The sequence below is a fragment of the Dendrobates tinctorius genome, unplaced genomic scaffold (genome assembly GCF_039654945.1).
Source record: "Dendrobates tinctorius isolate UK_male_01 unplaced genomic scaffold, ASM3965494v1 ptg000061l, whole genome shotgun sequence".
In the NCBI taxonomy this organism is placed as follows: Eukaryota; Metazoa; Chordata; class Amphibia; order Anura; family Dendrobatidae; genus Dendrobates; species Dendrobates tinctorius.
In genome coordinates, this window is record NW_027361729.1 from 2,538,820 (window position 1) to 2,563,154 (window position 24,335).

At 44.6% G+C, this 24,335-nt stretch overlaps 1 protein-coding gene and 1 long non-coding RNA gene across 3 annotated transcripts in view; one reads left to right on the forward strand and one right to left on the reverse strand.

The window, feature by feature from the left end:
• AGBL4 (AGBL carboxypeptidase 4) overlaps nucleotides 1-17,160 on the forward strand; it is a 1,778,944-nt gene extending 1,761,784 nt beyond the window's left edge. For both annotated transcript variants that reach the window (XM_073579164.1, XM_073579165.1), the window contains one exon: nucleotides 16,939-17,160. In XM_073579164.1, coding sequence (XP_073435265.1) covers nucleotides 16,939-17,044 — 106 coding nt within the window. In that variant the 3' untranslated portion in view covers nucleotides 17,045-17,160. The remainder of the gene's footprint in view (nucleotides 1-16,938) is intronic.
• The window catches only part of LOC141092850 (uncharacterized), a 148,148-nt gene that overhangs the window by 90,378 nt on the left and 33,435 nt on the right, over nucleotides 1-24,335 (reverse strand). The gene's annotated exons all lie outside the window — the stretch shown is intronic.

The following is a 24,335-nucleotide window of genomic DNA, read 5'->3' on the forward strand; positions in this document are numbered from 1 at the left end:
TTTTATCTTATCAGTAGACAGTTTCATTTTAGTAAGATTTTCTTTCCATTTTTCAGTTGTTTATAAACCACCAGGTTCACATGCAATATAATACTTCAAAAAATATTCAATTAAAACACTTAAATTAGCTAAAAATCAAGACTTTATTAGGTCCAGTCAAAAATGACCGGAACATAACAAGTGTATAGTGGTAACGAACAGAATAGCAGGGTTAATGAAATAAAACACTAGTTTTCCATTTTTTTATTGCACACATAATTCCCCGAAGCCATCGATCTCCTGTCAAAATTTTAAAATAATAAACCAACAGTATACTCCCTGGTCCAACGTAATCCCTTTATAATAACGATTGTCCCACGACGATCTCCCCTATAGACCAGTCCCATCAGCCTCTCACTTTACAGCACTACATCGTGAGAAAATTCTCACGCTGCGGTGCTGCAAGTGACAGGATGAACTCAGATGACCTGTCAGCGGCGGAGTGATACAGTGCGGAGGATTATCTCCGTCACTGTATCACCGGAGCCCCTGGACAGCGGTCGCTTCTGCAGATGTGACAGCTCACCACGCGAGATTGTCGTGGGACAAACGTTATTAATTGGATTACGTCAGACACAGAAAGTATATTGCTTATTATTTTATTAGCAGATGATCGATGGCTTCGGGGATTAGGTGTATATGGTAAGTATATACTATATGTGTACTGTATGTGGTTTTGTTATTTTTTTAACATTCAACACATTAGCTGCATGATGGGACTAATACTTTACCATCATTGGCTAATGGTGTCACTGTAGCAGGCATAGCTGGAAGGGACTAGTAGTCCCATCTGACGATGCCTGACTACACACTGACACACACACAGCCGCAGACCCCCACACACAGAGACAGATTCACGCAGACCCCCGCACACACATACACGCACATAGCTCTGCCCACATACTTCCCTCCTCCCAATCTGCAGCGTTTCGCACACCCACATCCGTAGCAAATCCACAGATGTTTTTTACCTCTGCAGTTTTGCTGCGGATTTGCCTGGCTCAATGGAAGTCAATGTGTGCAGAAACGCTGCAGATCCACAAAAAGAATCAACATGCTGCGGAAAATAAAAACACTGCAAATCTGCGCGAATTTTTCGGCAGCATGTGCACAACTAATCTCCATTTCCCATAGATTAACATTGGCTGTGCACTACACTGCAGATTTGATGCAAATCCGTGCGGCAGATCCGCATCTAAATCTGCAACGTGTGCACACAGCCTTAGTTTCTCACTTCCTGTTTCAGGAAATCCACATATATATTAGCTGTAACGGAGACTCTGACCCTATCTTTTGTACTGATGCATCTAATGAGCATGTGCAAATATTATTATGAAGGGAGGGGGAGCTGTGACATCGCCTGTGATTGGTGGGATCCTGTCACTGAAATCCTGCCTGTGGTGATGAGGAGTTTGCTGAAAACTCTTCCTGAAAGAACAGGAAACTGGAGTAAAAAAAAACTCCCGTGACCAGTGTGAAAAATGCAAGATTCTCTTTTTAAAAAAAAAAAAAAAACAGTAATCTGTCAATAGGTTTTTGCCATTTAGCCCCTTCACAACATGTGGCATACTAGTACTGCACGTCGTGTCCCTCCCTTTGATGTGGGCTCCGGCCCTGAATTCACACCTTTTCTGGCACATGTCAACTGTTTTGAATAGCTGACATGTGCCCCTAACAGCCGCGGGTGGAATCGTTGAGAATCTCTCCCCCCATGTGCTCACCCACCTATCCACTCTCTCTTTCCCCATGTGCTGACTTCTCCCGTCTGTGCTCTCTTCTTTGACCTGTCTACCCCATGTGCTATCCCCCTTGCCTGCTGCCTCTCTCCTTCCCGTGCTGTGTTCTCTCCTCATGTGCTGTCCCGTTTGAGCTGTTTCCCCCCTGTGCTCTGTCTCTCTCACCCCTGTGTCTGACCGTGTACAGAACATACCACAGCTCCTGGGCAGGGGAGGAAGCAAAAGACAATACTGACATTACAGCAGGAGATCGCAGAGGATACATTTTGTGAGGTAAAATATTGTTTAAAAACAGTCAGTGAAATATTTTACTTCACAAAATGAATCCTCTGTGATCCCCTGCTTTAATGTCAGTATTGTCTTTTGCTTCCTCCCCTGCCCAGGAGATGTGGTATGCTCCGTACACGGTCACACACAGACAATTTTTAAAATGAACTTTCGTTCGTGGGAAAACCCCTTTAATGTGACCGGCTTCCTCTGCCTGTAGACACGTCGCGCATCTGCCGCAAGGATCAGCCAAATGATTCACTGCGCCTGCGCGGAATTTGTGCAGGCGCAGTGCGAAGGTGTTCCGCTGGTGGTACCGCGCAAGAGGCTGCGTGAATGTGTGTCTGTGAGGTGCGTACGGCATATAGAGTGTGTGTGAGTGTGTGATGTGTGACGGTGTTCCGCTGGTGGTACCGCGCAATAGGTTGGTACCAGCAGCAGTTTCCATATTGAGACACACATCACTTGGGTGTCCTAATATGGCTGTCGGTGAACCTCCCCCGCTTGGAATTCTGGGATACGGTGACATCTGGACAGAACAGGAAATGAAAACATTACAAGGCAATTATATAAATAGATGCCAAAAGTAAAACAAGTTTTTAAAAATATTAAAAAAATAAAAATATAAAAAGTTCAAATCATCCCCCATTCGCCCCATTCAAAATTAAACAATTAAAAAAATAAAATATACACATATTTGGTATCGCCGCGTTCAGAATCACCCGATCTATCAAGCTATAAAAAGAATTAATCAATTCGGTAAACGGCGTAGCGAAAAAAAAAGTCAAAACGTCAGAATTATGTTTTTTTTGGTCACCACAACACTGCAATAAAAAGCAATAACGGGTGATAAAAAGATCATACCACACCAAAATGGTATCATTAAAAACGTCAGCTCGGCACACAAAAAATAAGCCCTCACCCAACCCGAGATCACGAAAAATGGAGACGTTTTCTAGTACACAACATGGTAAAACCGATAGGGTCGTTCAAAAGTACAACTCGTCCCGCAAAAAACAAGCCCTCACATGGCCACATTGATGGAAAAATAAAAAAGTTATGGTTCTGGGAAGAAGGGGAGCGAAAAAAAACCCCCGCAAAAGCGAAAAAAGGGCTGCGGCATGAATGGGTTAATCTGATAGCAGCATAATGTAGGAGCCAGGACTCCCGATTCCAGCGATGTGTCACTTGATCAGGAGCTTGCTGTAATTTCAAAACAATCAGTGTTTTATCAGCAGGAGATCATCACTGGGCGACCTATGACAAACCTATACATCATAGGTTGTGACCCAAAAATAGCAGTTCTGTCATTTTTTTCAGCATTTATTATATGTGATATATATTAATATTACATTAGTTTGGGCAATTAAGTATGTGGCAATACTAAATATGTTAATTTTTTACATTTTGCCATTTCTGTCCGGAGAAAAGTGGGTTCATTTAAGCTTTCATATTCAATATTTTTTATTTATCTTTTTGATTAGTCCTCCTAAAGGACTTAAAACTGTGATAACTTGATTGCCTGAATTATCTTGCTGAAGTGCACCGTGGACAAAGGAACATCAAGATCTCTGGAGATGGACTTGTAATCTTAAGATTGTTGATATTGTTCAACAATTTTGTTTCTCGAGTTCTCAAGACAGTTCTCTTCTCCTCTTTCTGTTCTCCATTCTTAGCGTGGCAGACACACAATGCAGAGATTGAGTCAACTTCTCTCCTTTTTTATCTAGCTTCAGGTATGATTTCCATGTTGCCCACACCTGTTACTTGCCACAGGTGAGTTTGAGCGAGCATCACATGCTTGAAACAAAGTTGTTTACCCACAATTTTGGAAAGATGAAAACAATTTTTGTCTGGACCATTTTTGGGGGGTTTGTGTGAAATTATGTCCAATTTGCCTTTTTTTCTGTCTGTTGTTCCAATACACACAAAGGAAATAAAGGTGTATAACAACGTGTAATTGCAATAATTTTCTGAGAGAAATACTTCATTTTCTGGAACAATTTCAAGGGCGTTAAATCTTTTGGCCATGAATGTTTAAGTGACAATCTGTCATGAAGCTCAGGCATAGACTGGGCTTTATAGATGTACTAATGTGACAGTCACAGGGGCTTTCAGTAGACCCCTGGCTACCATTGCAACTCATTGGTACCCCACAAATGGACCCCAGGCTACCATTGAAAGCCATTGGCATGCCACAATATATGGCACTAACAGTGGCAATTAAGAGCTTAAACAGTTGTGATTGGCTCTACCTCTGATTTCAGCTGTTAAGGGGGTTTTACACTAAGCGATATCGCTAGCAATATCGCTAAAACGTCACTGGTTTTGTGACGTTATAGCGATATTGCTAGCGATATTGCTATGTGTGATACTTACCAGCGACCGGCTCCCCCGCTGTCCATCGCTGATCGTGCGAGAATGTCCGGCTCCATTTCTCGTCGGGCGCTTCCTGCTGAGACTTCCTGCTGTGACGACGAGCGACGCTGGACGCGGGCGGGAGGACGCAGGATCGCTGTGTGTGAATGGTAAGTATCGTGCGCTGCGTCGCTGCTGCATCGCTGTGAGATCTTTCTGTATGAAAGCTCACTAGCGATCATTTAGCGATGCACCAGCGATCCTGACCGGGTCGGATCGCTGGTTGGATCGCTGGTGCATCGCTAAATGTAAAAGGGCCTTTACTGTCAATTGTCTGCTGTGTAACACAGCAGGCACTCGCTGTCACGCACAGTGTAGGAAAGACTAAGTGCAACAAGAAGCGATAAGAGGAAGGGAACCCAACACTAGGGAAGGGGGAAGTGTAGACTCCTAGGCAGATCTAACGTAACCCTCTCTGCCCTAAGCGTCCCTATATAGGTTCTGCACCTATCGCCGAGCTGGGTTTGGATACCTAACCCCTGCCTGACCCTGGCAATAAGCCCTGCACCGGAACAGACAGGAGCAGTAGTGAATCCACACTACCACTAAAGATAGATGGGATACACATAGATGTCCTCCAAACACCAAAGAGGAGGATAGCTGACTGCTATAGCGCCAAGTTTTAACAGGGGGGAAATGGAAATATCACCGGCAACTCCCAGCAGCAAGCTGGGAGTTATAAACACCCGGGTCCAGGTGTGTCCATTAGAGTGGAAGGGAGGTTGTCTAAGCAAACTGCTGAGACCTTCTGCAGTCAGATATAGTGCGACGGTCTGCAGCCTGTGACACACCCGCGCTGTATAGAGCTGGCTCAACTCCAGCCATCATTAGTGTACGGTGTTGTGAACTATCTCGATTGGACTTCTGAGTCGGGGCTCCCTCTGGTGGTTACTGTGGGTAGTGGAGCTGGCCAAAGTCTGCCACCTGACGACGAGGATTGGAAATCAGGGGTCACTGATTGGAGTATTTAGTGAGCAGGCTTCCTCCTGTTCCCTGCTGGTGATAAGTTTTCTTCCTGTGCATTCTGAGGTCTGATGTCTCTTGCCTGATCCTGCATTTTTTAGTTAAGGCCTGTTTCACACTTCAGTTTTTCCTGTCAGTCTAAATCCGCCAAAATAGCGGAAAACGGATCCGCAGGCGGACTGACAGGAACGTGTGGCAACGGATCGGCGGATGTACGGATCCGGCGAAGTTAAAAATTTAAAGGAACCGTGCCTGGGAATTCATACCAGCGATGTGGGCAGTCATCGCGGGAGCAGGCGAGGAGGAGCGATGATCTAGGGTGCAGGCGAAGAGGAACATCACGGGATGTGGGCAGTCATCGCGGGTGCAGGCGAGGAGGAGCATCGCGGGATGTGGGCAGTCATCACGGGTGCAGGCGAGCATCGCGGGATGTGGGCAGACATCGCGGGTGCAGGGGATGAGGAGCGATGATTTCGGGTGCAGGCGAGGAGGAGCATCGCGGGATGAGGAGCGATGATCTCGGGTGCAGGCGAGGAGCATCGCGGGATGTGGGGAGACATTGCAGGTTCAGGGGAGGAGGAGTAGGGGGCTGTCGGCAGTCATCGGCGATGAGAGAGAGAGAGAAAATTTTCTTCCAGCAGCCAGACAAGATTCAGGGTTAAAAAGGGAAAATGCGGATCCGCACAGCAAAAAAAGTTACAGGCTCCGTTTGGTGATCTCAGCGGACGCCACAATTCTCACGGATCCGCACAAATACGGACGCAACGGACGATCATCAGTCAAAATCCGCCGACAATGCAAGTCAATGGGGAAAAAAATCAGATCCGCAAAGAAAAATGGTGGATCCGTTTTTTTTGCAAAACGGCGGATTTTGACTGATGGTCACAAACGGATGTGTGAAACAGGCCTAAGTTGTTAATTTGCTAATCCTTTGCATCTGATCTGGTTTTGCCTCTTTCTGCTTTGCTGTGCGGGTTCAGCGTGCTCCCTGCTGGGGACAGTGCTGGACCCTGCTCCATATGTTACAGCTTGTGTTAGTTTGTTCAGTCCCCTCTTATATTAGTCTCTTTTGCTTTGCTGCCAGTTTACACAAGAATGCTGATATAGTGGGGGCGAGGTTGTGAGACCTCAGTGTTTTTTTTATACATCAGACGTGTTGGATTTTTTAGGGTTTTTGCGTGATTGCAGACAGTGTCTTTCCTTTCCTATCCTATCCTGTCTAGTCAGTTCGGGCCCCATCATTTGCTCTATTTTCAGCCTGTGTTTGTGTCTCATCTTGTCTCACCGACAATATTTGTTTGGGGGCTATCTATTCCTTTAAGGAGCCTACTCCGGGGCAGTTTAGATTTCACCTTTCTTGCTTTAGGCTTAGTTAGCTCCCCGGCTGTGTCGAGGCGTCTAGGGCATCGTAGGTACGCCCCACGGCTACTGCTAGTTGTGTTGTTAGGATCAGGGGTCTGCAATCTGCTAAGTGACCAACCTTTCTGGTTTCCTGGTGGCCTAGCCTATTCCTGCCATCCTCCTCGGTGACCAATTCATAACAGTACGGCAGATATTGCAAAGGGGTTAAAGTATATCATATAGTGAACACTACCAGACACGGCCTATGGACAAGAGAGGAACATTTGGGATAAACATGCATGTATTACATTCTGCAAGCAGTACGGCTTCTCTCACCTCTGTGCTTATGATTACATATAATAAATCCCATAAATGAGTCCAACACAAATGCTCAGGGGTGCACAGTGTATCTGTCGTATTTGATATCTACAGCACATTTTCCCTTTCTGGCTTCATATAAAAAAAGCTTAGAAGTTTCTTGCATGAAATCTGAAAATAAAAAAAAATATAAAAAAAAAAAAAAAAAACAACCCTGTTTTGCCGCTGCTCTAATAACATGCAGAGTGCACAGTATGATAACTTTCTATTCTCGCCGACTCGCTAATTATCCTGATAATTCTGCTTAACACTAGGGTCGCTCTGCTGGCAACTGCAGAAAACCAATTACTGTAAGGTCAGGCCTTGTCTGTCGCTGCACAGAAATACATGATTATGAACTGGATTTTATTATGCTGCCAATATGGCGGTGACATATATTTCTTTACGCGGCACTAGATGATGGAACACAAACTTATTCGGTTTACGGCATGAGATGTTCCGGTTGCTCCCGAAATGTTTGTCAGCTAAACAGAAAATCAGATGTTTAATTGGATCGGTTACATGATTCCTAGAGGACATTGCATCGATGGATCCTGATCACAAAGATCAAGCTGTTAGCGCCCCCTGGGTGGTCCGCAGAATATGTTATCAGACTGGGGTTGATAAGGACAAGTGACGAGCGAACGGGCTCGGATAAGGTGTTATCTGAGCATGCTCTGGTGCTGAGTGTTTTCGGCGTGCTCGAAATATATGTTCGAGTCCCCGCGGCTGCATTTCTCAGCTGTTCGACAGCCACAACACATGCAGGGATTTCCTGTTTGCATGCAGCTGCATGGACTTTAACATGTTATTCGAGCACGTCGAAGACACTCGGCTAGCACCGAGCATGCTCAGATAACACTTTATCCCAGCACGTTTGCTGATCACTAATAGGGGCCAATAACATAATTTATACAAAGTGATTATCCCCCCTCTTAGCCTTCTCTAGGGTAAATTACTCTTAAAGGGGTTGTCTTGGACTAATAGGTCAATGGCCTATCCATCAATACGAGATTGATCTGGTCCGATGTAAGCGATGTACGGAGCAGAAGAGCACAGCTTATTACACTGTTTAATGACCGCTGCGGAGTAATGCAGATCAGCTCCCATTCACATGAATAGCAGAGAAGATGCAGCACAGCCGCCACTTATCCATGTACGGTGCTCTGCGGTGTGCTTCTCCACTCACTGCTTACATCCGGCCGCTGCAGCTATCAGCTGACCAATGTGGATGCTGGAGTTTAAAAACGGAATTCATAATGATGATTTATCTCAAGGATACGTCTTCCATACGTTTGTCCTGGACAACCCCTTCAACATCAATTTACAGGGGCACTAAACATTGTTCGTTTAAAGGAGTTTTACAAAGGCAATTGGACTGCCGGAAAAAGCCTTGTCTTGCAGTCCCGTGGACAATAAATGGAGCAGAGGTTGAGCGTGTGCATCTCTGCTTCTTTTAAGACCCATAATTGGGGTTCCACAGCCCCAATCTGAGGATTACTGGAGGTCCCAGAATTTGGACACCCCCAACAATCAGCAAGTTAGCACCTAAGATCACGTAAAAATAAACAGCAGCTGGAATTGGGCGCTATATGCACAATATAGGAGAAGACAGATCGAGGCAAGGTGGAAAGATGGAGGGTTTATTGGACAATCAGTTTCAAAATCGGTCCAGTTTCTTCTTCGGGTACTCAAAAAGAGAGGGCTAATCCCATGATTTTTTTTATGTCTACAGGAGTAAGAAATCAAACTGATTTTGAAACACCTTGTCCAATAAACACTCCATCTTTCTACCATGCTTCGATCTGTCTTTTCCCATTTCTTGCTGGCAGTTCCCCATTCAAGCTGCCATTTTTTCTCCATGATCCTATTTCCCCTGGTGACAATGTCCTGACTCAGCGGTGGAGCAGCAGCCTGCCTATTCTAGGCAATACATGCCGACAACAAAGTCCTGCCTATACTTTCACAACTTTGGGCGGCGAGCAGTGGGTTATCCATTCATATGTTTTGGAATTTACGTTGCGACTCATTTTCTATTTTGCCATCCCATCAATAGGGGATAACCTGTGATTTAGGGGAATAACCCTTTAAGGACAAGAAGGATGTTGAAATCCAACATGTCCAATGCACCTTTCGACAACGTGTCCAATGCACCTTTCGTCAACGTGTCCAATCCACCTTTCGTCAACGTGTTCAATCCACCTTTCGTCAACGTGTTCAATCCACCTTTCGTCAATGTGTCCAATCCACCTTTCGTCAACGTGTTCAATCCACCTTTCGTCAACGTGTTCAATCCACCTTTCGTCAACGTGTTCAATCCACCTTTCGTCAATGTGTCCAATCCACTTTTCATCCATGGTTTGGCATTGGGTGAAAGTTTGTTGACCCCTTATACACATTAGATGGTTGGTTGGTTGGTTCCACCAAAATTGACAGGTTTAGCAAATAATAATCCATTGTGTTTGGGCAGTATAACGAGTTGCTCAAAAGTTACAGAAGACACTTTTTAGAAAACATCTCAAAACCGTGTTCTCTACTGGTGCGAAAAGGAGATGGTAACGTAATTATAAGGTTGGCATATACTTGATGTAACGACAAGTTCTTACCAGCCCCCCTATCTTTAGGGGTACCATTATTCACCTCTGCATATTTTGTATGTGTGCCCCCAGAGACTGAGAAGCAAAACATCTTCTGCACATGGACATGTTTGGCAGCTCAGATTTCTTTAACATATTTTACTTTGCATCTTAGTAACTTAATAATCAAAATGTATCTTGACTTTTTTTAAACTTTCAGCAACGCTTGTGTCCACAGAAGTGTTCTCCACACCTGCAGGGCACGATATGTTTTCGTGACTGAGGGGGGTAGAATATTTTCGATGATAAAACATGCACACAAAGAGACCCGGTAGACGAGAGTCATCACTATTCTCGGCCCACGCACTTTAAGTCTCTTCTGTTCTGTACCTCCTGCTGCTCGTCATTGGTAACGCCGAGCTACTTCTGTAGCGGCAGCAGAACAGGAACACAGGCTAAATATTTTTCTTAATTCAGTGTTTCTCGGCTCTGTCATGCAAAACATAACCCGCCGAAACATATTTTGTTTTCACTGGTGTTGCTGTGCCCATAAATAACAGTCTGCAATGCATTATATTACTTAGAGATGTCTGAGTGCAGAAATAAGACTGGTAGAATTCTATGTATATTATGGCGTGGAAACAGAACTTATGGGAGTGCTGAATGCTGTACATATGCAATACCTATAAACAGGGCTGTGGAGTCGGTAAGCCAAACCTCCGACTCCTCAATCTCCATGACACCAACTCCACGACTCCGACTCCCTCATACCGGGGCTGTGGAGTCGGTAAGCCAAACCTCCGACTCCTCAATCTCCATGACTCCAACTCCACGACTCCGACTCCCTCATACCGGGGCTGTGGAGTCGGTAAGCCAAACCTCCGACTCCTCAATCTCCATGACACCAACTCCACGACTCCGACTCCCTCATACCGGGGCTGTGGAGTCGGTAAGCCAAACCTCCGACTCCTCAATCTCCATGACTCCAACTCCACGACTCCGACTCCCTCATACCGGGGCTGTGGAGTCGGTAAGCCAAACCTCCGACTCCTCAATCTCCATGACTCCAACTCCACGACTCCGACTCCCTCATATCAGGGCTGTGGAGTTGGTAATCCAAACCTCCGACTCCTCAATCTCCATGACACCAACTCCACGACTCCGACTCCCTCATATGCAATACCTATAAACAGGGCTGTGGAGTCGGTAAGCCAAACCTCCGACTCCTCAATCTCCATGACACCAACTCCACGACTCCGACTCCCTCATACCGGGGCTGTGGAGTCGGTAAGCCAAACCTCCGACTCCTCAATCTCCATGACTCCAACTCCACGACTCCGACTCCCTCATACCGGGGCTGTGGAGTCGGTAAGCCAAACCTCCGACTCCTCAATCTCCATGACACCAACTCCACGACTCCGACTCCCTCATATCAGGGCTGTGGAGTTGGTAATCCAAACTTCAGACTCCTCAATCTCCATGACTCCATCTCCACAACTCCGACTCCCTCATGCCGGGGCTGTGGAGTTGGTAATCCAAACCTCTGACTCCTCAATCTCCATGACACCAACTCCACGACTCCACAGCTCTGCTTATAAATATACAACAAAACTGTTCTGGAAATCACAGTCTGAACTTGAACATAAAGCAGAGCCTTGTTCTGAAGTAAGAATGATGTCTGCCTACTACAGCGGTTACTATCATCATCTTTAACGAGTGCTCACTCTCCCTGCAGCACCCCCACAGGACAAACACAGTACTGTACAGTGGTCAGGGAAATAATTGGTATCCCCATTTCCACTATCTGCAGCGTGTCTGTACTTCATGCACAGATGTAATCCAAAAGACTGTCACAGTGCAGGCATAATGCGTACTGCAGTGTCCGAGTACAGGCATAATGCACACCGTGATATTATAGGCTAACGACACTACAGTGATGTCACAGTACAGGTGTCATACACACAGCTATGTCACAGCATGGACATACTGCAGCAATTGCATTAATCACACAGTGATGTCACAGCATACATACAGTGATATCAAGGAAAAATGTGATGGCAAAGTGCAGTGATAATGCACACCGTAATGTTACAGCATGGAGATAATACAGAGATGGCACAGTGCAGAGATAATGCACGCAGCTATGTCATATCATAAAGATAATAGTGACGACACAGTACAGGGATATGCATACAGTGATGTCATAGCATAGAGAATAATACAGTGATGGCAAAGTGTAGGGATGTGAACATAGTGATGACACAGCATAGAGATAATACAGTGATGGCACAGTGCAGGGTTAATGCACACAGTGATGTCACAGCATAGACATAATATAAAAGAAAAATCAATTTGTAATTTTTATAATTTATCCAATTATTTCTGGTGTCAGGGGTTCTCCTGGCACATCTACTGATAGCTAGAACGGGGATCATGAAGCCACCATTCCCCCTTACTTTGGATCTACTGATAGCTAGAACGGGGATCATGAAGCCACCATTCCCTATTACTTTGGTTGTGCAGCGAGGAGGAGTGGTGGGTTCAGGATCCTGATTTTAGTTTTCAGTAAAGGTCCCAGTGGTGGACCCCCAGCCATCAATAGAGAGGTGCTTGAATGGAGTGTGGGACAATCATGCAGCTCCATTCAATGTCCCTGGGGTCCTACTTGGTTGCCTCCATCAATGTGACGTCACATGATTCTGCCTTACTACTGGGATAATGCAAAAAGTGGTGCAGCAACAGAGGGATAATACACATAACAGGGAAACAACAAATAACCATCTGTCCCCATTTAGTGGTCTACTCCCCTATTCCATCACTCATAGCCATCCTCAAATCCCTCCGTGGATCTGTATGGAGGTTGGGGAAGCCATAGCAGCCTCTTTACCTGCTCCCCTGCAAGATGTCCCCATAACTATGGTCTGACAATACCGTAGACATCCTTTATGGTCTAGGAAGAGTCAGCAGCAACCTCTTTAGGCACCTTCATGGCTACCAAAATCGCTCATCACTCAGGGACAGTAACTCTACCTAATTAACCTTTTTGTTTTTATTTTAACTCCTGCCATGCTGGAGTCTTGGAGGGGGCTTGTGATCTGAACGATCTGCGGTATAAATAGAAATCCGCGATTGTTCTTGCCGTACGTTTACCCAGACCTGTGGGATTAGATGAGTGACTGTCTGCCTCTGCTGAAATAAAAAAAAAGGTTAGGAGTCTCTGATTTAGCGCGAATCGTAGGCATTGTTGGGAGCGTCAGACATGATGCTTAATTAGAATATAGTGTTTGTGCGAGGCTATGTAATTAAACCAGGGGGACTCTACACCTTGTTGTTTTCCCTTCATTAATGCTCATTTACGCTGGTTTCACTTAAAAGCGATGGGTCCAGGAGATTTGTGAATAATTTTGGGGTCACTATTCAAAGACACAGTAGTGTTTAAAGCATAAACAAAACAGCGGGGACAAGGAACACAGCCTTTAATCCTTTTATAATACATCGGGATAAGCAGATTTCAGGGACCTTATGGGGAAAATTGTGCCAATTTATTGAGCACCCGCATACACGTGCAGTTAAAAAGTAATGGTCAGTACAATAGGATAAGGCTTACGAGAGCGGGGAAACAATCTGTGCCCTAATATTTAACTGCTGCGCTTCCGAGGTGAGCGACGGGCATTGCAAAGGCTATAACGTGTAACATGGAAAATATTCCAATAATCACCGGTGGATCAGGTGCATGTTGGATGCTCGGTGCAGCCCTCCAATAGACGCTACTATGTGGCTCCCAACTCAATATCAGCAGATTCTTGACAATAATGTGCAAGAATCAGTGACAAAGTTGAAGTTAAGCAGGGGATGGATATTTCAGCAAGACAATGATCCAAAACACCACTCCAAATCTACTCAGGCATTCATGCAGAGGAAAAATTACAATGTTCTGGAATGGCCATCCCAGTCCCCAGACCTGAATATCATTGAACATCTGTGGGATGATTTGAAGCGGGCTGTCCATGCTCGGCGTCCATCAAACTTAACTGAACTGGAACTGTTTTGTAAACAGGAATGGTCACAAATACCTTCATTTAGGATCCAGGAACTCATTAATAGCTACAGGAAGCGACTAGAGGCTGTTATTTTTGCAAAAGAAGGATCTACAAAATATTAATGTCACTTTTATGTTGAGGTGCCCATACTTTTGCACAGGTCAAATTTTGTTTAATTGCAGATTGCACATTTTCTATTAGTACAATAAACCTCATTTGAATCCAGAAATATAACTGAGTCCATCAGTTATTAGGTATATGAAGCTGAAGCTGAAATAGCTGTTGCAAAAACCAAAATTGTTATAAAGAAAAAAGGTTAACATTAATAGGGGTGCCAAACTTTAACATATGACTGTATATTTACAATATATATATATATATATGCTGTGGTACAGCAGCTCACTTGGCTGGACACAGAGGTAGAAACTGAACACTGTCTCTTTAAGAACATGCTTGGCTTATTAAAGGCAGCATAAACCAAGCTTGGAAAGAAAACAAACATGGCCCTCTGGGCAAAACAAAACACGGTCCTTCTCCTAGCAGGGATCAGCCCGCTCACTGTTAGCAATGTCCACGGTTCAGGTCCTTTAACAAACAACACGGGCACAAACACTTTCCTGGAGTGCTTCCTTTACAGGCACACTAAGCACTGCTGCATCTGGAGGCCAGCTACTTAAACCCCAGACCATGTGACTCCTCCCCCCATGTGACTGATCACATGACTGACACCACACAGGTCCTGTAAGCACACGGTGGTGCTGACTCTGCAGGTGGAGATAAGGTGGACATCCTCCCACCCACTCTATGGATGTCCACATAAAAGCCAGCCCATTATGCAACTTAGCTTAACCCTCACAACACTGAAGTGTGCTGGAGGGAAAACGGGGTTTTAGTTTACGGACGCCATTAGGCGTAGTGAAACATATCTCCCCTCCAGCACTTTACCAGTGACTGTCACAATGCACATGCCCTATATATATTTATAATATTGTGCCATAGAGCCCTTTGGACCCCAGCAGACACCAGGTCCCATGTGTAACTGCTTCCTTTGCACCCCTATAGAAAACATATTTATTTATCAAAAGTAGACAACATCTTTAAAAGAAAAAAAAAAAAACGAACGAACGACGTGTTCTATAAAGTGATTTTCACAGACATACGCAACATCCATTAATAGGAGTCATTTCAGATTACAGGCTAATTATATATGAAGGAGGGGATATGACTCCCCATGTCAACCCTTCCATAATTATTATATGTCATCTTCCACCCACACTTGCCTATTAAATATCTATAGAAGACTCGATATGACTGTCATTAATATAGAGCATTTTTAGCTAACCGAAAAACACAGGTTTAGCTAAAAAGTGTCCATTAAGGAATCTGTAGCGCCCGTTCACCTCGGCTGGTCTCCCGTGGAGTGCTTACAAAAATATCATTTTGCTGCAATTACCCTGTCGAGTAGTTAGTAATCAGAATCTACAGTTAGCAGCGGCGCCACGTTATATTATGGAAAGCACAAGAGCCGCCCGGCGCCGTCTCGGCAGTGTGTTGGCTTTGGTGCGCTACCACCGGAAGCGACTTTGTTCGCGCACAGCACTGGCATAAATACACATTACGGTTTTACAATCTCGCTTTGTAAATTCGCCGACGTTATTAGATTTCTGCCTGAAAAGGGACCACTATAAATAGGATCAGCGGGAGAGGGAAAGTTAAGGAGGACACTATTAGGTTAGCTGTAATCAGGAAATGTGTGTGGGAGGTGTTTATAAAACGGCGGACTGGGAAAATAATATTCACTTATTGTAATTTGTCCATTTCTGTTGGGAAAAAAAAAAAAATATATATATATGTTATTTGTATTATTTCTTTAAATGTCAACAGTAGAAATAATTATAGCTCTGGTGTAAAGTTGTGTGGTGTCATATTAATTCTGTATGTAAAGTATAACTATTAAAGGATTATTATCGGTTCAGTATTATTATACATTAGACCCCGATTGTAGATCTGATGAATGCCCCCCAAAAAAAGCTAAAAAATGAAACATTTAAAGGTGTTACCTATCCACAAGTGGGGCTCCGATGAAAAAGAGAAAACTTTTAAACTTTTATACACGCCCCTCAATGTTGAAATCGCAACAAGAAGCAAAAGTCTTGTAATGATGGAAATCACAGGATGGATAGACGTGTTAATGATCGGCAAGTGATGAAAAAATAGAAACACAATGATCAAAACATCTCGATTTATTGAGTATAGCGTATGAGCGCCACTATGCAGATGTCTCCGCACTTCCAAACTTCCCTGCTATCAATGAGATTAGTGCTGGTTATCTGAGGAATGTTCTACCATGCTGAATGCACTTGGGCACAAAAATCATCAAGATCCGCTGCTGGCAGCTCCCTGTGTGAGTGACGACCAATGACGTTATAGATGTGCTTGATGGGAGACAAGTCTGGAGACGCTGCAGGTCATGGTGGCACATTTAGGCCACCACGCAGGAAGGTCACACTGGTCCTACTCCTAGGATTATGGTGGTATAATGTACGGTAGACGGACGCTAGACGAACAGCTCAGCGTTACAATGATTTGGTGGTGGAACAAGTGGTACATCCATTTCCCCAAAGTGTCCCGGAAGCCTGAGTGGCCTAAGCATGCTACCAGCATCTCCAGACTTGTCTTCTTTCTAGCTATGAAAAAGTTTCCACTTTTTCATCATTTGCATATCATTAACATCTAGCCATCCTTGGATTTCCATAATTGCACAACTTTTCCTTTTTTGATGTTACAAATTCTATGTCGAGAGGAGAATATTCAGAATTGAGAGTCCTCAGTGGTTGATACCTTTTAATGGCTACCTGTCGAGAGGAGTAGTGCTGTCCTATAGACCTACATTGCCAAGTTTAAGCCAACACGAGGATACATTTTGGGCATGTGTCTATGATTTTGCACAGACCAGTCAATCCACAAAAGAAAAAAAAAAAATCACTGGTATGTCAACAGCCTCATAGACTGTCATAGGTACGGGTGCCATCCGTGAAATACTGATTTGTCAATGAGCCCTAAATCTGGGGGCTTCACCTGTTCAAATCGTACAGCCAAAAGAAGTATTGCAAAACATTAACAATTTGTGGTATTTCTCACCCTTACACACAGGTTGCTATGTAGCACTGTTCATTTTATCACTTTGATTTTTTTTTTCAGCAGAGAGATGTCAGCGGCTTCTGGGACATGTCTACAGCGAGCAGGAGGGTCGGCCAAAACTCGCAAGACTTCAACTAGCAACAGAGAACATCCCAAGTCTACATAGATCCAACCTCCAAAGCTGTAATAGTTTCTTGGCCAATATTCTGTGGAATTGGCCCACGTTCACACTGGTTTTGTTGGTATATTTGTTTACGATTAAATAAAGGATATATTTAATGACGTGTACGTACTTTTATATGATGTCCTCCATCTTGGACCTCTTCCATTCTTCACCAGAACATTTTAAAAAGAAAAATTATTCTTACCTTCCCCTGCTCCCATGACATGCGTCATCATCCTCTATAGCCAGCGTAAAAGTCGGCAGCTGACTTTGGCGTGCCGGCACGGACAGTGCCATGCGTGTGGATTGCAGTGCAGGAAGCCGGGGGATCTCTGCTCTGGGATAAGTTTCAGATGAATGTGCACCAGAGGAAGCACATCAAGGTGAAACTTGGCATCGGCGGACCCTCCTCTTGCACGGGTCTGTTCACGGTCGCACCTTCTGCAACACTTGCTTTACCACATCAATTCTGAAAATCAATAGTAAGTAGCTCTGGCAAGCGCCCTATACAACTAGCTTTTTCCTTTCTTGGCGCACAGGTACTTTCTTTGATTGAGGGTTGCATTTTCATGTAGAGCAAGTGCCCAGAGGCATCACTGTGCCAGGCATAATGCTGACGAAGCGGCAGAGCTTACACGAGATTGTCAAAAACATTTTACAGTTTTCTTGAGTGGTTCTGAAATGTAAATAAATTACATTTAGTAATATATTTTAGTTTTCTAACCTCCACCAGTGGCTGGAATTTAGACCCCATCATGGAGTTCTAGAAGTAGAGCTTCTGCTCTGTAAGGCCGGGTTCACATTTGCGTTTGGGCAGCGTGCGTAGAGCTGCATACTTCCTTCCTTAAGCTCCGCCTACTTACGCACTTATCTTAAGCTCCGCCTACTTACACACTTCTTCCCTTAAGCTCCACCTACTTCTGCATGCGTCCTGCTTACCTATCTTTAACACTGGGTACGCAGGGACATGCGTTGTATGCGGATGAGTCCGCATGCGTCGTTTTGACGTGCCCGCCGACCGCACAGAAAGGCAACGTGTTGCGTTCGGCGGGCACGTCAAAACAAAGCATGTGGACGCATCTGCATACAACGCATGTGCCTTCACTGTCTCTGCATTGGCAGTGATGGAGAAGGGGGTTGGATAAGCAAATAAACTGTGCCAGCCAGCTCCCTTCTCCATCATAGCTAATGCAGACACGGAAGGTTTAGCTAATACACTGCGCCAGCCAATTAATTCATAACATCACCAAAACAGAGAGGAGGGAGGGCTCTCTGCCGGTGTTGGAATGGCATTGCGCCATATTGGGGCTTAAAATTGGGGTCATGTGAGAGTTTGGAAAGGCACTATAATATAATATGCATTATACGTTTAATCAATTTACATTTGCATATCTCTAAAAGGAAATCTGTCAGCAGGTTTTTTGGTATGTAAAACAGAAAGTAGCATGATGTAGGGGCAATGACCCCAATTCTAGAGATGTGTCACTTGCTGGGCTATGTGTTGTGGAGTCAATAAAATCAGTGTTTTATCAGCAGGAGATTATCAATACAGGACTAGGTGTCTTGTGCCTCTTGGTCCAACACATTCCCTCCGCTGATTGGCAGCTTTCTCTCAATATACAGTACACACAGAAAGCGTCCAATCAGTGTTGGAGGAGGAGCTATACAGGGCTCAATATTCAGAGATCTATAGCATAGAAAACTGTCACAACTGCTGCACCCAGTAAACTAAGTGTTACATCACTGGCATCAGGATCTCTGTTCCTACATCATGTGCTGCTGTCAGATTACATAGCAAAAACCTGCTGACAGATTCCCTTTAAGAACTTTTTTTGTCTTGTGGGATAACCTACTTTAATTTGCACTGCAGCCACTTTGTTCTGAGGATCACATTATCCTTGCAATCAGATCTCCACCGATCAGGAGTTGACTGCATAACCTACCCATATGCAGTCACTTTTTTTTTTTTTTTTTTTTTTTTTTTTTTTAAGTGGTGGGAAACATTTGCAAAATGTCCATATGCACCACCAAACAGACCATTATTAGGGAATCATATAAATGCTTTAGGCCGGTTTCACATTCGCGCTTTTGAGCGCAGCGACGGCCTGCGCACGGCCGCCGCTAAGCCCCACCCCCTGCCCCGCCTCCGGGCGCATGACGTTGCATGCGTCGTGCGTCCCCTATCTTCATCACAGAGGGCGCAGGCCGTGCGCAGTCTGCGCACAGTCTGCGTTTGGCGGTGCATGCGTCCTTTTGACGGTGCGCCGAGCAGCGCCAAACGCAACCTGTTGCATTTTGGTTGTGCTCGGCGCACCGTCAAAAGGACGCATGCGCCGCCAAACGCAGACTGTGCGCAGACGGCGCACGGCCTGCGCCCTCTGTGATGAAGATAGGGGACGCACGACGCATGCAACGTCATGCGCCCGGAGGCGGAGATACCGGTGGAGGCGGGGCAGGGCTTAGCGGCGGCCGTGCGCAGGCCGTCGCTGCGCTCAAAAGCGCGAATGTGAAACTGGCCTTACTGGTAGTAAGATTTTCACTTTTGGGAACCCAACAGGAAATGGAAGACTTTATTTATTCGGGGGTGTTGATGTCTTGGGTCAGTTGCAGTCGTGACTGTATTTGCACCTTACATACAATATATTTTAATACTGGCAGATCTGCAATAACAGAGGTTAAGTTCCGCACATGGGAGATTCAGATTTCCCAACGGTGCATGAAACTTTTTAGTGTCACATTAAAGTTGCAGCAAGGAAAGTTCTGCTGTGCGGTGATTGATTAGTAGAGCGACTATGAGTGGCAGACGCGGTGATGTAACGATAGGACTGTCTGTTCTGACGCTCGCCCACACAGCGTCACGTCTGAACATCTCCGGCTAGTAGTCACCTCTGTGCATTCGCACAAAAATGACAATAAAGGCATGTGAAGAGACTTTGAAGTTGAACCACATTTAACCTTAAAAAAAAAAAAAAAATCATTCATCTTTCATCACTCGTCGTGTCTTTAGTTAATGAACGTTCGTTTTTTTAATATCAAGTTGATTTTCTGGTCCATACTCTGCAGTATGTCCGATACAGAGCTCCAAAACACCCATCACAAGAGGGAGTGTAGAAGCTTTCTGCCGACAATCTTTAATCTTTTACATCTATAATTATGCAGGGGATTTGGAATTGGATCAGAAAAGCAAGGGGAAAAAAGGGTACGTGCCTGGAATCCGCCTGAAAAAGGGCCGCAAAGAATAAAAATAATGCACCGCAACGTATAAACGACATTGCTGCGCACATGTTCAGTCTTTTGTTTCTTCTTTTAGCCTCTTCGAGGTTCAGAAACCATGAAGAGGTTATAAGATCCAGAATGTTCATTCATCAGGCGGCTTATGCTAGGAAGGTGCCCGCTAGGTGCTGTTAGGCTGTGACGGTCTTTGGTAAGGAAGAGGGGCCTCAAACTGTCCATGGAACTGGGACCCTAACTATCCCTGTCCTGGGAGTAGTCTTGAAAGTAGTGATGCCAGAGTCACGTACCTTACTATGCTCCTGTTAAACCCTGATCGTCTCCTCCCTCACCCCATGAGACAATATAGACAGAAATGTAAGGTAAAACAAAACACAAAGATAAAACAGAGATAACAGAAAACCTCTATCAAACAAAAGCACTAACCAACAATAGGGAGGAGGACAGGGAGGAATAAACTAAATGGGAACAGGGACCAGGAGATAAGCACACACATACTAAGGCAAACCACAGATCACTACTACAACAACTACTCCAAACACTTAGCTTTAGCACACAGCACAGGAAGACAAATCTTTCACCGACTAGGATAAGAAGGTCTAGCCAGTTTTTATAGAAAGAGGTAAATGACCAGATCAGAAGCAGCTGAAATGGAGCTGCATGTTTCTGACCAGCATAGAAAGGGTTGTTACCTTCTTCAGCACGACAGGAAAATAAATACATTTAATATGGGACACAAATCACACCATCTCCAAAGAAGACCTGCGATTCATTACCCGACGTGCCCGTTTAACTCAAGGTCTTCCAGGGGGACAAGACACCCTCGAGACAGGTAAATAAGAGAACAAAAAAAGTCAATCGCAGAGCTGTCGCAAAAATAACGTCAAAATCATCAGGGAGGCCACTTTGGGGAAAAGAGCTTGGGTTTCCTCCTGAAGTGGCTTTGCCTAGGAAAATCTTGGCGGGTTATATCGACATCAAGTGCACATTAACCCAATGATAAGCTTCAATTTATGCATTGATAGCTTTCCCAGGTTATACTGTGTGCAGTCTAAGTACAATGTATAACGTTAGCCTAACTTATTCACCAAGTTAAAGGCCCCATGCACATTAGACTAACCTTGAACAAACCCTCCGCATGTCCGATTACGATCTGCCGATTCTTTTGTTCTTTTGTCTAGTAAGCAGCGACTAGAAACGTCTGGCAGAGGCTCTCTCAGAGAACACAGAGGCATTTTGCAGAGAACAGGAACGATATCTGCCAGATGAAGGATCTGCTGAACCATTGTAAGGTGTATGAGGGGTGCTTTAGTAATCCTGTGAAAGGGAAATTAAATTTTGGACTGGTCTTCATAAAATACAAGTGTATCTATCCATAGAATAGTGTCACTCAGTGCCTTGGGACTGAGGACACCAAACAGGTCCCTAGAATTAGGGGCGTCCTAGTCTATCTTTGTCCCCCAGATTACTCCTGAAGGTGGAGATGCCAGGCTCTTGTGTCTTGCTATGCTCCTAAATTAATCCTTGCCTGTCACCTCCCCCACCCAGGTAGGTGGGAAGCTAAAGTGTTTAGGATAACACTTACCAGACAAACAAGGGAAGACAGACAGGGATAAATGAAAATAGCAAGCATACAAAATACACTCACCAAACAAGACATTGGGACACAGGGGAGTTAAAGGAAGGTGAAACCAAATAGGAGAGGATGTGCACACAAACAAAACTCCAAGCAATAATCTCCTGAACAAATCTCCCAAAGCAAACTCTAACCACAAACTACACCTCCAACTCCAAACTAGGCAGTAAGAACTAACACTGGCTATTCGTAAGTGGAAGACTCGAGCATATATAGCAGAGAGGAGTGGCCAAAATTAAAAAACAGCTGAAACAATCGAGACAGGATAGCTGCAGGAGCTTCAACTTTACAGATTAACCCTTGTATTGCAAGCAAGAAAAAAAAACTGCACTGTTTAATAAAATTGTGAAGTACTTCTAACCAGTGCAGGAGTATGTTGAAACCAAAGGCAGCAATATTCTGTCCCATCTCTGTCGCGGTATCCCTGTGAAAAATAGTTGACAATTAGACACAGCAGTTTCTGGGACACCCACCAATTACATTTTGGCCCTAATTCTCCCCTAGCCTTAGGGCTGTGGTCAAGAAGAGTAAAATAGAGTGGCCGGTCATGCAGGAGCCTTCCGCTCCATTCCTTATTCAATTATTTGGATGACAGCTCTCTTTCCTGACTCTCGTATTACTAAAGAACACTCGACTTGTCTCTCTCTACGAGACAGTCACTGCTGGACTCCTCTGTCAGCGGCTTAACTTTGGATAGAGCAAAAAGATTGACGGGTGAGATTCAACAGGTTGAAACCTTCTCTCCTCATATGCAACCAGACGCTCCATTCAACTCCTCCTGGCTGCAGTCTTGATGCCGTAGCAAAACTAGGAGACCCAAGTTCCCACCGTTGCAATAGGTGAATAGTTGTTACTTTAAGCTTTTTACATCTTAAACCATTAAGGATGTTTGTATTAAGCTCTACACTGTGGTAGACCACTGGCATTCTTACCATTACTCCTCAATTATCCTAAACCCCCATAGATATTAGCATTGTCCTTTCACCATGACAGACCACTGCAAAATACAGTTGGGAAATAAGTATTTAGTCAGCCACCAATTGTACAAGTTCTCCCACTTAAAAAGATGAGAGAGGTCTGTAATTGACATCATAGGTAGACCACAACTATGAGAGTCAAAATGAGAAAACAAATCCAGAAAATCACCTTATCTGATTTGGCAAGATTTATTTTGCAAATTATGGTGGAAAAAAAGTATTTGGTCACCTAAAGACATGCAAGATTTCTGGCTCTCACAGACCTGTAACTTCTTCTGTAAGAGGCTCCTCTGTCCTCCACTCATTACCTGTAGTAATGGCACCTGCTTGAACTTGTTATCAGTATAAAAGACACCTGTCCACAACCTCAAACAGTCACACGCCAAACTCCTCTATGGTGTACACCACAGAACTGTCGAAGGACACCAGAAACAATATTGTAGCCTGCACCAGACTGGGAAGACTGAATCTGTAATAGGCAAGCAGCTTGGTGTGATGAAATCAACTGTGGGAGCAATAATAAGAAAAAGGAAGACATACAAGACCACTGATATCTCCCTCAGTCTGGGGCTCCACACAAGATCTCTCCGCGTGGGGTCAAAATGAGCAAAAATCCCAGAACCACACGGGGGGACCTAGTGAATGATCTGCATAGAGCTGGGACCACCGTAACAAAGGCTACCCTCAGTAACACACTACACCACCAGGGACTCAGATCCTGCAGTGCCAGACGTGTCCCCCTGCCTAAGCCAGTACATGTCCGGGGCGTCTGAAGTTTGCTAGAGAGCACTCTGATAATCCAGAAGAGTATTGGGAGAATGTCATATGGTCTGATGAAGCCAAAGCAGAACTGCGGACCAAGTTTAGCTAAAAGTTCTCTCTCTAGGCTCCTCCATACATATGTACGTTTGGGTTCGAGATTGGCGTAATCTGCTGCCTGAAATCAATGTTTTTGGTCAACTTTTACTAATGTATAGCAGGACCTTCAATATACTGTATTTAGGGACGTATAAGAGATTGATTTTGTGCTTTACAGTGTGTAAATCATACACAGATTTGTTGCAGAAGTTTCTACAACTGTCCCATTCATCTGAATAGATCATGGAGAACTCTGTTACGGAATGCGGTTGTTTCTGCGGAATGCACAAAGTCTTCAGCACGTTTATATATATCCTAAGGATAAAGCCCTATATACTTTATAGAGCTGTCAGATGGTTTGGCTATTCATTCAGTTGGCAGCCACTGTATCTAGCCCTGAGCTGCCATACATGAGAGTGCTCGCTTGGCTGAACACTCTTGTGTTCTCTCTCAGAGAGCTGTTTCGAGACATCTCTGGCTGCAGTTTATCATAAAATGCAGCCAGAGATGTCTCGAAACGGCTCTCTGTTATCTCAGAGAGAAAAAACAAGTACCGGTATCATGAAACCAGACATGATGGATCCATTGCTCT